This window comes from Polyodon spathula, chromosome 6, assembly GCF_017654505.1.
Source record: "Polyodon spathula isolate WHYD16114869_AA chromosome 6, ASM1765450v1, whole genome shotgun sequence".
NCBI lineage: Eukaryota > Metazoa > Chordata > Actinopteri > Acipenseriformes > Polyodontidae > Polyodon > Polyodon spathula.
Window position 1 is genome coordinate 53,259,684 of NC_054539.1, and position 16,768 is coordinate 53,276,451.

General features: G+C 37.4%; 1 protein-coding gene across 1 annotated transcript in view; it reads left to right on the top strand.

Moving 5' to 3' along the window:
* Positions 1–16,768, top strand: part of LOC121317692 (dynein heavy chain 8, axonemal-like) — a 151,382-nt gene that overhangs the window by 35,880 nt on the left and 98,734 nt on the right. The window contains exons 27-32 of the mRNA XM_041253848.1: positions 4,546–4,672; positions 6,450–6,685; positions 7,131–7,235; positions 8,764–8,877; positions 10,179–10,241; positions 15,638–15,738. Coding sequence (XP_041109782.1) covers positions 4,546–4,672; positions 6,450–6,685; positions 7,131–7,235; positions 8,764–8,877; positions 10,179–10,241; positions 15,638–15,738 — 746 coding nt within the window. The remainder of the gene's footprint in view (positions 1–4,545; positions 4,673–6,449; positions 6,686–7,130; positions 7,236–8,763; positions 8,878–10,178; positions 10,242–15,637; positions 15,739–16,768) is intronic.

Sequence of the window (16,768 nt, forward strand, 5' to 3'; positions counted from 1 at the left end):
ACAAAATACTGCGCAAAAACATAAATAAATGTAAAAAATAACAACAGACGTGTGAAATGTCCCCTTCTTGTACAGGACAGGGTGATCTTTAGCAGAAATATTTACAATGTTTGATGCAGCAGCAGGCATTTTTATGAAAGCGTGGAGCTCTTTACTGAATGTAAACTAACTAAACCAGCTGCCTAAATGCAGCATAACAGTTAGTGCATCAATAAGGCAAACGTTTGCTGTATTTATTATAAGTGATACAAAAAATAAGTATATTTACAGTTTTCCTTCAGAAATGGGAATTTTCATGGGGAACTACATATTATACGCCAATGTCTTAATTCCATGGAAACTGTAAAATCTATGATAGCCATGAAAAGAATACAGCCTTAGACAAAAGGTACTCATTCAAAAAAAGTATTTTGAACAATATCTGGAAACATGGGGTCCAATAGTTAAAAGAATTATGCGCCTAAAGTGGCAATGTACCCGTCTAAGGGGTAGGTATACTAAGATGGGCCAGTGCAAACACACCACAATTTGCATTTTCGTTGCGACCCTTAGCAAAGTATACATTTTGTTGTATGTACTAATAGAAAAAATGTTAATGAAAAGAGCCACAATATACTAATTTAAATATTTGTTGGGTCTTCTTAGCGAGGTCACTACTGCGAGAGTCGTGCAACATTCTTCAAATAAATAGCAGGAGCTGAGTTGTGGTTTGCTGCAGTAGAGGGTGCCCGAAGGATAACGTCTTACATGCAAGGGTGCAAGAATCAAAATAAAGGGGTAATCACCCTACAGCGTTTATTCGCTGCATTTTTTACACCCAACTGTTCGCTTTGATTTTTGTATTCAGACTTAATGTCAAACACAAAGTTTTTCACAACTCTCTTCATGCCCATTTGCGCTCCAAATATCACAGGCAAGACTGGGGAATGTCTAATTATAGCTGTGCAGCAATATCCTGTTTATGATAAGCAGCACAAGAAATATCTCAATAAAGAATACAAAACAGAAATTATAGGAAAATATAAGTGAGGAAATCGGAATTCCAGATAAGCACTATTGGTATGTTAAAACAAGCACACTGTTTTGACAACAGGTTTTTGTTAAATGTCCTGATGTAGCTTCTAGAAAGTGCATGCCATGAGTCGCTGCGGCCAATTATTAAATATAGAGTGAACTACAAAACAAATCGCGTATCTAATTATATCCAGTACAGCATACACGGGTACATGGTATTGTATTTACGGCAAATTAAACTAAAACGGTTTTATGTCAATCATATGTGTTAGATTGTTAGTATACATGTAGTTCTCCCCAATAATGTAAAACTGTCTTTGCTGTCTGACATTGCAGCTGTGTTGACAGTACAATCTACCTGCGTTTACTATTATGTTAATTAAAGCAAAACCAAAAAACATCAGAATACATCGAAATGATTGCATTTGGTAGTCCTATTTGTACTTCTAATTTTGTTTAAACAATGTTTTTGTTGCCAATAGGGCATTGGGCCACTATGGTATCCTGCTCTCTGGAGTTCTTGGCAGACCGTTTTTGACTGCTTGCGCCCCAGGTTGAAATTTGCAGTCAATTGATCTGCAGGTGCTCGCCTGTTTTGCCTTGTACTTTGAATTAATGCATGGATATCACGATCCTGCAGTATGCGTTTCCGCCCACTGTTGCCCTTTGTTGATGATGTCTTTCCCTCTGAGTTCCATGCTCTGACACCACCTTAGACACCGTTGCTCGTGAAACATCAGCAAGTTGAGCTGTCTTGGTCACTGAAGCGCCTGCCAAACGCGCCCCAACAGTCACCTTTCAAAGTCATTGATGTCTCCTCTTGCAGCCATGCTAGCCATAATTATAGGCAACCAGGCATGTCCAGCATATTTATACATGATCCTAAGTATGCTGGGATATTATTTGCTTAATTAACACATGAGCCACCCCTGTGTGGAAGCCCTTGCTTTCAGTATACTTGGTGTCTCTCATTTACCCAAGTGTTTCCATTTTTTTGTCCACTACCTGTGTGTGTGTGTGTGTGTGTGTGTGTGTGTGTGTGTGTGTGTTATATATATATATATATATATATATGACTCTTGGTTGAATGAATCTTGGTTATAAATCTCTCTCCCAACCTGTGAGGGCGCTGTGTAAAGGGAAGAGAGTGCCCTGGACTGGATGGTTTGACAGTTCATTCCAGGGAAAGTTGGAAGTCGACCATCTAGAAAGGGAGCGAGGCTACTGGAGGAGAAACAGTTGCACGCAGTAACCAAGGGGGCGTGGCTAGGCAATCTGTTCCTTTGTTATGGTTAAGAATGAACCGCTAAAAGACCCATTATATATGTACCGTGAGTGTTTTGTTTGTTTTGTCGTGTCTAATTATACTTGCATGTTTTTGTCAGGTGGCTAACACGATCCAGAGCTGTCGCTTAAGGCCTTCACCAAACTCGGACAACACTTCACCTCTGTTTGTAGTAACAAAGCTACACATAATAGTTGCTGCTTTTGCAGCGTCCCTCACCAGCGCTACTCGTACGGCTTGGGTCTTCAGCCTAGGCTTTGCTATTCCCTCGCGATAGTCGTGGGATTGCCCAGGTCACCCCCCCCACCAACTAAACATGTCAACTACACTAAATAAATCATGCTGCTGCATTGTACAAATTGGTGCATAATGCAAATAAAAGATTATTTTAAATTGAAACTAAATGATTTTTATTATTATTATTATTATTATTATTATTATTATTATTATTATTATTATTATTATTAACTTGGCAGCCTAGACAAAAACACAAAATAGATTGTGGTGCCGCATTGACAAGTTATAATACTTATAGGACAGTCAGTTCTCGATAATAGAAATTTCAAAGGACCAGCAGCAAGTTTGGCATTATACCACGAATTCGTACTATCATGAGTAGCCTATAAGCTGCATGCTGCCTGTTTTTATTTAAGTTGGTCAGTGGTGCAGTGCCAAATTGTGTACAATTACAAACCACGTGCACATTAATAGAATAGGTGTGTTTCCAATTCCTATACAGATGTTCAGAATGAGCTGGAGAGGTTAGCGCTACATGTGTGCAGTCTATTGCTGCCAACACGTCGGTGAAATCAGAAATGTCATAGAAATGTTTTTTTAGGCCTGTAAGTAATCCTGCTTTTAGGGAAATATATGTATTTGGCTGTTCACCTCACAGCGGACAGGGAAATGCCAGCAACAATTATGACTGTTTACAAAATTCTTAACAAATTGGTGAATTTTAAGTGTTGCAATTGCATGCAGCTTTCATGCATCTCATTATAATATTTGAGGACCGTCATTTGCACTATCTGCCCTCTCCCCCCTTTTTTGCAAATTTATGCAGGAACGCCCTTAATTTCATCTATGCTTGAACCGCAAACAGAAACTGCTGCTGCAAAACATTCCCTAAAAAGTTGCAGATATCATCACGCTTGTTTAGTACATTTCACTAAAGACTCAGACTGGTTTGCGACTATTGTGGCAGCCGCAACACTTTAGCACACCTACCCATAGTGCCTTTAGTACAGCCGTCATTGGTACAACATTAAAACACTAAACTGAACAATTTAAAACCCATTTTAAATTAACAAAACAACATGCCTGTTTCAATTGGTGAGACGTTTTAAGACGTATTATTTTACTGAACTAGGCTATACTTTGGGCTTTAATAGAAAAAAAAATTATTTCAACATAAGTGGTGGATTTGTATTGTCTTGCAAGTTTTATATTTTTTTTTTAACAGTTTGAGAATATAAACAGAAGTCAAAAGGACTATTTATGAATGATACAAAGCATAGGGTTGCCACCAAATGTGCTAGTACTTTGAAAAAAAAAAGAACCCTAAACCATTTAACATTTATACACAAAAACACATAGCATTAGCAGGTGAAAAACAGGCACTCCCCCCTCCTTTGTTACAGTAGCTTTTAGGAGAGTGATAAACCAAGTTTAATTGATTAATTGATCAATCAACTGCACTGTGACTTGATTAATAGGAAATACATTTATAATATTTTTTTTTGTTAGTAGTCTGTTTTATATTTTTTAAAATAATAAAATCAGATACTTTCTACTGTTTGGATGTCATTCCAAACACAAATATTTATAATCTCAAAACACATAGGCAGCAGTTGTGTTAGTGCTATTTTACACATGGTCATCTTGTGTTCCAGATGTTGTCAAGAAGTAGCCAAACATAGTATGGATTTGTAAGCAGCATTATTGTTGTTAAGATACACTTTTCTACGTGTTAGCTCAGGATTATTGTATTTATATTTAAAAAACCTTACTTCCTTTAAATATAATTATAATCTTTGTAGAACACTATTTGCCAACATTACTGTCATATGCCAATTGCTGACATTTGTGCAAGTTTAAAAAATATTAGATGACACAGGGAGTGTTGCAGGGAGTGTTGTTTAATCAATGTGTCAGATACAGTGACTTCCAATACACATTTACAGGTAAATGCTTTAAAACAGTAATATAACATATTAAACAATTCTCTGAATGTTTTTTTTTTTCAGCAATTTATGGCAAGCAACCCCAGTCTGACAGAAATAAAGTCAGAAATTTTGCATTATGTCAGATTTGAACAAGAGATTGAAGAAATCAAACCCACCATAATTTTAGGATCAATAGAGCTGTTTACAGGTAAATACAGAAAAATGATATTCAACTACTAAATTAATAAAAAAATAAATTATAACAGGGCTAGTATCTTACGTCTATATCATTACAGCTCAGGTTTGATAAATCCTTCATAATAAACCTACAACACAGTCATATTCTGTTGTGAATGTACTGGTATAGAGTTTACTTTATTTATTAGCACAGTATGAGAACACATAACCTGCTCTTGAATTTGGTAATGTAAGTTTTTATCACTTAAAAGTTACATAAGGACCTTTTATTGTGTTACATGTTCCCATGTGTTGCTACAACTGTTTACGTAAGGTGTGTGTATTGTTTAATTCTTTAAAAAAAAATTGGTACATTTTGACCACTTTTTAAATTTTTTACATTACATTCCCTTTCTCAAGATGGCTTCCCATGTACCTGCATGGATCTTTCAGAACTACATTTCCCTCCTGCTCACTGGTAAATCCACTGCTCCCCCAAGTTTGGTATCATCTACAAATTTGACAATCTTGTAATGTGTGTCTTGGTCCAAGTCATTTATATAAATGAGGAACAGTAAGGGTCCAAGTACAGACACTTGTGGTACCCCACTAAGTACCCCCCCCCCAATCTGATTTTACACCTCTCACATTTACTCTTTGCTTTCTGTTTTTTTAACAAGTTCTATATTGAATTACTCGTCCTCCCCTGTATTCCTGCAGATTTTAATGTACTTGTAAATCTTGGGAGTTTGTCAAAGGCTTCTTGCCATGATCTACATTATCTGTAACATCCTTTAAAAAAGTGATGCATGACTTCCCCATTCTGAACCCATGCTGGCTATCCCCTATAATATTGTTGCTGTATAAATATTATGCTGTCTACACGCTTACCTCTTAATATTGCTGCCATCATTTTGCAAGTTACGGAAGTTAAATTAATAGGTCTATATTTACCGAGGTCTGTCTTATTCCCGTTTAAATAATGCAAGTACATTTGCAAGCTTCCGGTTTTTACAGACCTCATCTGTTTCTGGAAAACTATTAATTAAAGCAGCCAGTGGTCTACTTATTTCTACTCTTGTTTCCTTAAGCAGCCTTGGATAAATCATATCTTGGCCTGGTGATTTGTTATTTTCTAGCTCCTGTAGCTGATTTAAATACCTCTGCTTTACTGTAGCTCATATGGTGAAGAAATCAACCTGTGTGTGCAAAACCGGGCGGTACTAGCGACATATGATTTGTATACTGTTGTGAAAACATTCCAAAAATACTTGTTTAATACATCAGATGTTTTTCAATCCTCATAAACCTTGTTATCATATTCATCCCTTAATACATTAACCTCCTCTTTCACAGTTATTTTATTTTTATAATGTTTGAAGATTTTTTTTAGGATTATGTTTAGCATCACTGCCAGTATTTCATCTCTTTTTAGTTATATTAAGCATTCTTCTATATTCCCAATTTTTTGCTCTTCCATCTTTTCCTGTAAATAATTTTGTGTTGATCTGTTTAACCATCTTGCTGATTAATTGTTAAACTTGGTCCTTTTCATTTTAGGTATATACTTGTCCTGCGTGTCTTGCATTTTAACCTTCATAATTCATAACAAAAGCAGCGCCGAGTCAAAGATAGCAAACTAATAACTTGCGTAGCGTAACTACAGTAAATGTGATTTCCCAACATCACTACACCCTACACCCTCATTGCATTACATTAAATGCAAGTGTGTACTGTATCTTGCTTAGAAATCAGCTTTAAGCACTGACAACTGCAAAAAGCTACCGCTACAATAATTGTTTTAACAGGACCATTGAAGATGTCATTGGCAGTAGAAGCCAAAGCCTGGAAGATGTTGCTTTGCAGGTACTTGAATGAGGAGTACAAGAAGAAAATGTCAGATATGATATCCTTCATTGGGGAGCACCTGAAAATGCTGTCTCGACCTCTCCAAGACCTAGATGATGTCAGATTTGCAATGCAGGCTTTGTTAGAAATACGAGACACAGAAATTCAGATAGATATGACCTTGGGGCCTATTGAAGTAAGTTGTGTTAATCCTGATTCTGACATATTTCAGCTATTTCTGCTTTGCACAGATCCATAATGAAGCAGGTACAGCTTGCAATGGCAGGTTGCATTGAACAAAAGTGTTAATTGAAGGGCATCTGTATGAGAAAAAGAGTTACATGCACAATGCATATATATATATATATATCTATATATATATATATATATAATATATATATATATATATATAATTACAAGACAATACATATATAAAACAAACATAAAACTTTTTAAATGTGGTACAGTGTTAGGGAAAAAGTCATAACAGATCCAGTAATATCATAGGTGTACTATAAATAAAAAAATATTTTTAAGTTAAAATGTAAAGGCAGATTTATAATTAGTAAATTACTGAAAACAAATAACTATGTTTTTAGTTTTTTGTGTCTGATTTGTTTTCATTGACTGTACCGTGGCAGGAAGCCTATTCCATTCTGAACAAGTTTGAAGTAGAGGTGACTAAAGAGGAAGCTGAAGGAGTTGATACCCTTAGATACTCCTTTATCAAGTTACAGTCAAAAGCAGTAAGTCCCTAGTAGGTCTAGGTTATTAAAAATGGATAGTGTTACATCAGCATATCTAAAACACTTCATCTTTGTTGTTTATTAAAAACAATGGACCTAATTTGCGTTCACTTATTTTCCTGTTAGTTTAAATAATTAATAATAATGCATTTTTGCAATTAATCATTATTTTACTCACTGTGGAGGTGCTTATGCCTATATATCTTAAAAGTATCACCTAATTGTGATGAAAACTGTTATTGACATTTTGGGGCAGATGTAAGGATAAGCATAGTGCAAACAATTGCGGCTGCAAAATCCAAATTGCCTAGCGGCCAGACAATTATTTTGCACTGCGGTCTATGTAAGCTTAAGAGTGATGCAAATTACTCAACACACACAAATAATGCAATCGTGATAATGAGGGTCGCAATGAGGGCCGCCTGTGCATTAGTCTGTTTAGCGGCCGCACTTACAGCCCAGAGGTGGGGTGAGTTAGGAGTACAGAGAGCAGCAGGCACTGTAGGAGCACAAAAAATCAAACCAAACTAAAACATTTATAAGTCGAACTTGAAAGGGCAGCAAAGTCCTCTTGGCGCACGGAAAAAAAATAAAAAGTTTTCTGAGGAGGAGCTGAGTTTTTTTACAGCTGAGTACAGAATTGAGTTATTGGGGAAAAGCCTCAGCCAACATCAGTTATGCTACAAAAGAGGCCATATGGTCCTCTATCGAGAAAGTCAATGCTGTCAGTGTTACCAGGAGGACAGCCAACCAGATGATGCAAAAGGGAAATTCAGCTATTAGGTCTAGGTCAGGATGACCTGCAGAGTGAGACGATAACACCTTACCACCACATCCTCCGGCATCCCAAACAAAGTGACCCAGGGTTTGAATGTGCAGGGTCTTCTCCTTCTTGCCCTTCTTCTCTGAAGGTTTAACTGCTTATCCTCAACAAGAACCAAGCATCGCCGCATCAGGAAGCGTACAACAGCAGCCATCCTGAGGCCAGTGGCAGGTCTCTGAAGGGGTGTGAGTTTTTATACAGCTCTTAATTACTCGCCTCTACAATGGTTTGCACCTTGTAAGAGGAGGTACAAATTTTTTGGAAGGTCAGCAATTGCTCAAACGCAAGGCAAAATCCTTACATTTCTTATAATGCATGCGTCTGCTTAGTATTCCAGATCCCTGCCCAATTCTGTGCTTTTTTCTTCATTTTAATGCATTTCAATATCATTTAAATTGATTAATAATGGCAAAGAGCAAATTTGATAGCGAGTGCAGAACGCCTAGTGGAAACCATTCTTTACACATGCCGCATTTTAAGTGGCTGCTAAACATGGTTTGTGCTCACAAAATGCCGATTTTGGCCGCAATATGGGTGTTTTGCAGACACAAATCACTTTGCATGTATCCTTACATCAGCCCCTATATATCACAAGTTTTTGGGGATATCATAATTTAAGTCATCGCAATATACTTTGTGTTAGTTTTAGACTGTTGTATCTTCAGAACCACTTTCCATGGTAATTGGTATATTTTCTCTCAACAGAGATCTGTGCAAGATGAGTTAGTTCAAGTGCAGCCCAAATTTAAGAGTAACTTGTTGGAGTCAGTTACAATTTTCCAGAAAGATGTATTTACATTTATTGATGAGTATGATCGGGTAAGGCTTTTATCTGATCTGTCAAGGCATAGTGATCCTCTGTAAATTTAGTGTAGGGTGGTGCACATGAATTACATTTTAAAGCAATCATTTATTTAGACTGTCATGTTTAAATTTTTTTATAAACAAATTTGAAGTATAAAAGGAGGCCATTTGGCCCATCAAAGCTCATCCAGTTCCTAGTAACTGGTTGTCCTCAAAACTTTTGTCACCTGTATTTGCTTATCTAAATTACTGTTCTAGATTGGTGGATAGTTAGCTAGCTTATAAAATGTACAGGCTATTAGGATATGTGTTGGTGCACAGTACCATTCTAGCACTTGTCTTGATTATATTATATAATTTTAACCTACTCAAGGTGTATGCAGTGACAATAGACATGTGGGGCCCTATTTCTGTGTGTGACTAAGGGGTTTCAGATGTGATTTTAGTCGTTTAGACAGGTGACTTGTGTATGTACGATTTTCAAACATGTAAGTTTAGGTGCTTCCAGGCATTTACTTTTTAAAGTAAAACGGTTAAAGTCGTCCGTCTGTTTTAAGTTATTCACGGCTAGTTAAATTAGCTGACATACCCCCACTTGTGATTTCCGAAGCATTTACATGTCTATTATTAGCTTTTAGGAATTTCCAAATTACAGCTGCTTCTACTTGGTGTAACCGAGAATGGCAGATTTTTTTTCAAAGTGGTTGCGGTGCAGGCAGAGGAGAATAAGGAAGAGGAGGAGGTTCCTTTTGCTAGATTGTACAGACCCCATATTAGTTTTTTGGACCTAACAGATGATCAAATTATTAGTGGTTTTCGACTAACTACACAAGCAATATTGGATTTATGTGGTGAGCTATCTATATGAGTTATGTGTATGTATGTGTATATGTGTATATATATATATATATATATATATATATATATATATATAATATATATATATATATATATATATAGATGATTATGTAGTGATATAGAGCTATGTATATGCACTGCATGAACCACATGCAAAAGATTATCTAGATTGATTTTTCTTTTAAATAATTGACAATTTGACTATAATACCATCTGCAGCGAATTCACGTCTTCACATTTAAGTATTTCTGGGGAAATTCGGTAGTATTTCTTGCCCAACTCACATCACCTTTTCACCAACTCGAGTTATCCATCAACTCGAGTTCTGGGAGAATTCAGGCCAATTTGCGCACGCTCCATGGAAACGAGGTTTAAGAACTTAATCCTGATTATATATGGTTACAGAACTGGCCTTCATTCAAACCTATAAATACTGATGTTTGTTTGGTTAACTATAGGAGGGTCCAATGGTCCCTGGAATAGCACCTCAGGAAGCCAGCACTAGACTGCAGATTTCTCAGGTAAGGCATGAAAGCAGTCTTGAACAGTCCGTTGTAACACAGTTTCTTACACTAAAATTATTTTTAGAAACTGAATTACATGTAGTACAAAGCACTACAGGAATTACCTACGTCCTGATCAAGGTACTGTCGGGATGCATTTCTCCCTATTTTTTGTGTAAACGTTGAAAACCCAGACATAAAATGTGACATTTTTATTTTCTCGTTAGGGTACTGTCTCGAGGTGCAACAGCATACTCTGCTGGTTTAGGGCATGTGTTTGAGTGAGTTATTTGCATTGCATCTATGCCGCTATCCAATCACGTTAACCTGCAGTCATATGATGCAGCATGCGTCGTATTTTTCTTGGTACGTGCGCCTATGCGCTTGGTTTTACTGGCGAAGTGTCGTGATGGTGTTGTTGACTAGCTTGTCACTAAAAAGCAAAAAATACAGTGCAAGTACCGAACTCAGTGGGGAAAAAAATTGATTCAATCATATGCCCATGGTCAAGTCATCCATTTAGGATTAGGGTTATAATTAGGGTTTCACGGACATTTCGCTGACCTGTTTAAACATTAAATACACCTAATATTTTCCATTGTATTGCACTTTCCACTGTATTTAATGTACTATTTCATGTATTAGGTTACTATCATGTATTATGCACTTTCCACTGTATTTAATGTATTATGTTTTTTTTTTTTTTTTTTTTTTTTTTTTTACTATATGTATTGTGCATTTCTCTGTATTTAAAGTATTATGAAATTTCTTGTTGTTACTGCATCTTATAAAGCGCTTTGTGATGGTCGTCCACTATGAAAGGAGCTATATAAAATAAAGATTGATTGATTGATTGATTGATTGATAATATTTCAGAGCACTATAAAAGCCTAGAAATAGTGGTACCTGCTTCCTTACTAAAACATAGTGTTGTCATTTGTTAAAAGGCAAGCGTGCAACATCTCCCAACAGTTGCTCCCGACATTCTCTGTCTGGTGTGGATTTGATCATACATTGAGACTGCACGTCTGCATCCACTGAATTGGTTGGAAGTGTAAGGCAAAGCTTTGCCAAGTTACAGATGTGGACATCAATTAGACAGTCCCAAAACTCGTTTACCCAAAGTTATCTGGCATTCTTTAATAGTCCATGTATGCAGGGTGTTCGTTGTCATGTTATTTGTCCCATCCAGGAATTTCTTTATCAGTACCGAGTCAAAACAAAGAAAATGTGCCTATTCGGGTCTAAATTCTAACTGCATTTAAAAAGTAAACAGAAGGTTGTTTGAACTGAGGTACAGTGCCGTGAAAAAGTATTTGCCCCAGGTCTGATTTTCTGCATTTTGCACATTTTTCACATTGAATTTGGTCAGATCTTTTTGTGGGTTGTAGTAGTATATAGAGGGAGTCTGATAGAAAAAGCTTGTTTCAATTTATTTTGTGTGCAAGATAATCAAACATGCAATCTTCAGGTGTGAAAAAGTTATTGCCCCCCTAGTTAACTCAACCCAGTTAAAAGGATAATTAGGGTCAGCTGTTTGAATACTTTGGTTAACACTCAGGCCTAATTTGGGCCAGCCCTGCCCAATATAAATCTGACTAACTTTGGCCCTTACCATCAGAGTGAAGTTGTCAGCACACAGGTTCTAGAGGCACATCATGCCACGATCAAAAGAAATTCCTAAAGACCTCCGGAAAAAAGTTTTTGACGCCTATCAGTCTGGAAAGGGTTAGAAAGCCATATCTAAGGCTCTGGGGCTCCACCAAACCACAGTCAGAGCCATATTGTCCAAATGGAGAAAGTTTGGGAAAGTAGTGAATCTTCCCATGGGTGGCCGTCCTGCTAAAATCTGTCCAAGAGCAAGGTGTAAAATCATCCAGGAAGTCTGCAGGCCTCTCTCACCTCTGCTTAGGTCAGTGTTCATGACTCCACCATCAGAAAGACACTGGGCAAAAATGGGATTAATGGCAGAGTAGCAAGGCAGAAACCACTGCTCACTAAGAAGAACATGAATGCTTGTTTCAAGTTTGCCAAAAAGCATATGGATGATCCTCAAGAGTGCTGGAACAATGTTCTATGGACAGATGAGTCAAAAGTGGAATTTTTTGGCCAACAAGGGCCCCATTATGTCTGGCGAAAACCAAACACTGCATTCCACAGTAAGAATCTCATACCAACGGTCAAGCACGGTGGTGGTAGTGTCATGATTTGGGGATGCTTTGCTGCATTGGGACCTGGACAACTTGCCATCATTGAAGGAACCATGAATTCTGCTCTGTATAAGAAAATTCTAGTCATCAGGCCATCCGTCCGTGAGCTGAAGGTGAAGCGCAGCTGGGTCATGCAGCAAGACAATGATCCGAAACACACAAGGAAGTCTACATCAGAATGGTTGAAGAACAAGAAATTCTAAGTTTTGGAATGGCCTAGTCAAAGTCCAGACCTAAACCCCATTGAGATGATGTAGCAGGACTTGAAACAAGCAGTTTATGCTCGAAAACCCATAAATGTCACTGAGTTGAAGCAGTTTTGCATGAAGGAGTGGGCCAAAATTCCTCCACGGCACTGTAAGAGACAGATCAATAACTACAGGAAGTGTTTGGTTGTAGTTATTGCTGCTAAAGGTGGCATAACCAGTTATTGAGTCTAAGGGGGAGATTACTTTTTCACAAGGGGCATTGGGTGTTGCATAACCCAGGAATACTTTTTTGTCTGCGCTGACTTTCTAGCTTGTTTTCTGAAAGCTGTTGTGTGTTTTTTTGTTCTGTTCAGCAGCCTCTGTAGTAGCCTTTTGTTTAATGTGTGATTCTGAAGTTATAGCGATTGATCGTATTTTCTTTAAGTCACATTACAAGATGTGCAAAACAATTACCTCCATCTGCATGTACAGTTTCTTTGGGAAATGTCTTGACACGATCCTCAGCCGAAATATACTTTGCTTGTGTAGCCTGTTGTCCATTTTTGGTATTTTACATCTAAGGCTGAAAACTAGATTTTAGCAACCTAAATCAAAACAATGCAGCACTGACTTTGTCCCACCTACTACGTAAGTACGAGCAGTCACAGACAGCCAGTACAGACAGGTCACCTGAAATGTGGGCTGATGATCTAAACAGCATTGGTCATCTGAACAGTAAACAAGAAAGTTAACTGTTTTGGAGTAAATATATATAGTATTATATATATATATATATATATATATATATATATATATATATATATATATATATATATATATATATATGTGTGTGTGTGTGTGTGTGTATATATATATATATATATATATATATATATATATATATATATATGTGTGTGTGTGTATATATATATATACAGTACTGTGCAAAAGTTTTAGGCAGGTGTGAAAAAATGCTGTAAAGTAAGAATGCTTTCAAAAATAGACATGTTAATAGTTTATATTTATCAATTAACTAAATGCAAAGTGAGTGAACAGAAGAAAAATCTACATCAAATCCATATTTGGTGTGACCAGCCTTTGCCTTCAAAACAGCATCAATTCTTCTAGGTACACTTGCACAAAGTCAGGGATTTTGTAGGCATATAGTCAGGTGTATGATTAAATAATTATACCAAACAGGTGCTAATGATTATCAATTCAGTATGTAGGTTGGAACACAATCATTAACTGAAACAGAAACAGCTGTGTAGGGAAATAAAACTGGGTGAGGAACAGCCAAACTCAGCTAACAAGGTGAGGTTGCTGAAGACAGTTTACTGTCCAAAGTCATACACCATGGCTAGACTGAGCACAGCAACAAGACACAAGGTAGTTATACTGCATCAGCAAGGTCTCTCCCAGGCAGAAATTTCAAGGCAGACAGGGGTTTCCAGATGTGCTGTTCAAGCTCTTTTAAAGAAGCACAAAGAAACGAGCAACGTTGAGGACCGTAGACGCAGTGGTCGGCCAAGGAAACTTACTGCAGCAGATGAAAGACACATCATGCTTACTTCCCTTCGCAATCGGAAGATGTCCAGCAGTGCTTTCAGCTCAGAATTGGCAGAAAACAGTGGGACCCTGGTACACCCATCTACTGTCCGGAGAAGTCTGGTCAGAAGTGGCCTTGATGGAAGACTTGAGGCCAAGCGACTCAACTATGCATGAAAACACAGGAACTGGGGTGCAGAAAAATGGCAGCAGGTGCTCTGGACTTATTAGTCAAAATTTGAAATATTTGGCTGTAGCAGAAGGCAGTTTGTTTGCCGAAGGGCTGGAGAGCAGTACACGAATGAATGTCTGCAGTCAACAGTGATGCATGGTGGAGGTTCCTTGCAAGTTTGGGGCTGCATTTCTGCAAATGGAGTTGGGGATTTGGTCAGAATTAATGGTCTCCTCAATGCTGAGAAGTACAGGCAGATACTTATCCATCATGCAGTACCATCAGGGAGGCATCTGATTGGCCCCAAATTTATTCTGCAGCATGACAAATACCCCAAACATACAGCAAAAGTCATTAAGAACTATCTTTAGCGTAAAGAAGAACAAGGAGTCCTGGAAGTGATGGTATGGCCCCCACAGAGCCCTGATCTCAACATCATCGAGTCTGTCTGGGATTACATGAAGAGAGAGAAGCAACTGAGGCTGCCTAAATCCACAAAAGAACTGTGGTTAGTTCTCCAAGATGTTCGGGCCAACCTACCTGCTGCGTTCCGTCAAAAACTGTGTGCAAGTGTACCTAGAAGAATTGATGCTGTTTTGAAGGCAAAGGGTGGTCACATCAAATATGGATTTGATGTAGATTTTTCTTCTGTTCACTCACTTTGCATTTTGTTAATTGATAAATATAAACTATTAACATGTCTATTTTTGAAAGCATTCTTACTTTACAGCATTTTTTCACACCTGCCTAAAACTTTTGCACAGTACTGTGTGTGTGTGTATATATATATATATATATATATATATATATATATATATATATATATATATATATATATATATATATATATCTTTTAAGTTTTTGTTTTTTCCTAAGTGCAATGCACACCAGAAGGCAAAGGAATAAAAAAAAGCCTATCTACAAAATAAAGATACATAGTTTGCGTCGCTTGCGTTGTGCAGTAGTTCACAAGGTTTCTTTCCTACCCTCACCAACTAAAAGTGTCCCAGTTTTTCACCCTTGCTATCTGGTCACCCTATTCCCACCCCATGTAGTCATTTCTAAAATCACAGCACTTCAGAAATTCTGTTTTTTTTTGTGGTTGAAAAAGGCATTTGTAAGTAAGTTTGGTAATAATAACCTAAAAAGCAAAAATACAGAATGATAGCGAAAATATATACTGTGATATGAAACAAGTGAGAAGGTAAAGATTAAGAAAACTAGATGGTATAAAGTATCCTTTAATGCTAGAGCTGTGCTTCCATAATGAGTGCTAGTTGTATGTGTTCAATCCAGGCTAGGTTTGATGACCTATGGAGGAAATTTATAACATATTCTTCTGGAGAACAGCTCTTTGGGCTACCAGTCACAGACTATGAATCTCTTCACAGAAGCAGGTAGATGAATGTATTTATCTAAATCATTGCAGATGACTGCATTTGGGAAACTGGTGTGGGTTTATTCTAATGTACAGTATGAGGTCAGGTACTAGTTAAGATATAGTGCCCATCGATGAAAGCTGTCCTGTCAGTAGATGGTAACAACAGATGTTATGCATCCTGAACTGAAGCTAATGAAAGTCAAGTTCATATATCAGACAGTCCATCCGTCATTGCGAGCTCTTGAAAAAACAACATTTAAAACCTGGATTTACCTTTCGTGATTAGTCAGTACTCAAAAATGTAAATAGTATAAAAAAACATTCATATTACGAAAAATGGTAAATACAAAAAAAGTTTTTTCTTTGTTATGGTACCATTAGGTTGTGTGGGCAATGTCAGTGAATAGAGGCAAGTCAGTTGAGCATTGAGGGGTTTGTGGAGTCTGAGTTGTTGGTTGTTGAAAGATGGGTTGAAGAGACAATAGTGACACAGCATTTAGAACTGCAGCAGCAAATCGGGTGCAGACCTTTCCTGAGGAGTACAGGCGATCCTCGACTTATGACGCTTCGACTTACGACGCACGGCACTTACGTCTCTTTTGCATTATTGCCTAGCTTCAAGTTTACGTCTTCGATACAGCATTTACAACACGGCGAGACCTGAGCCATGTATCATGTGCTCATGCTCGGTGTCCGAACCGCAGTACTTGCCATGGTCGCTCTGACTTAGTCTAATGTTTTTTTTTTTGTTTTTAATGCATGTAATGTTTTTTTTTTTTTTTTTTTTTTTTTTTTAAATTTATTTGCCATTAACAGTGTCTGATAAGAGCAATTGACTCAAAACGAAACCTAAGCTGTGAACTGCTGTCACATGATGAGGGGCTTAACTTCAGGCGATCGTATTTCCTGCTAGGAGTTCTGCATACACGCACTTAATATATCATTGGAAGGCCCAGAGTCTGTACTTTTAAACAAGCCAGGTAGGCTCATTAATATGTGTGTAACCACCGGGCTGAGTGTAAAGAGATAAATAAATATTTGCATGG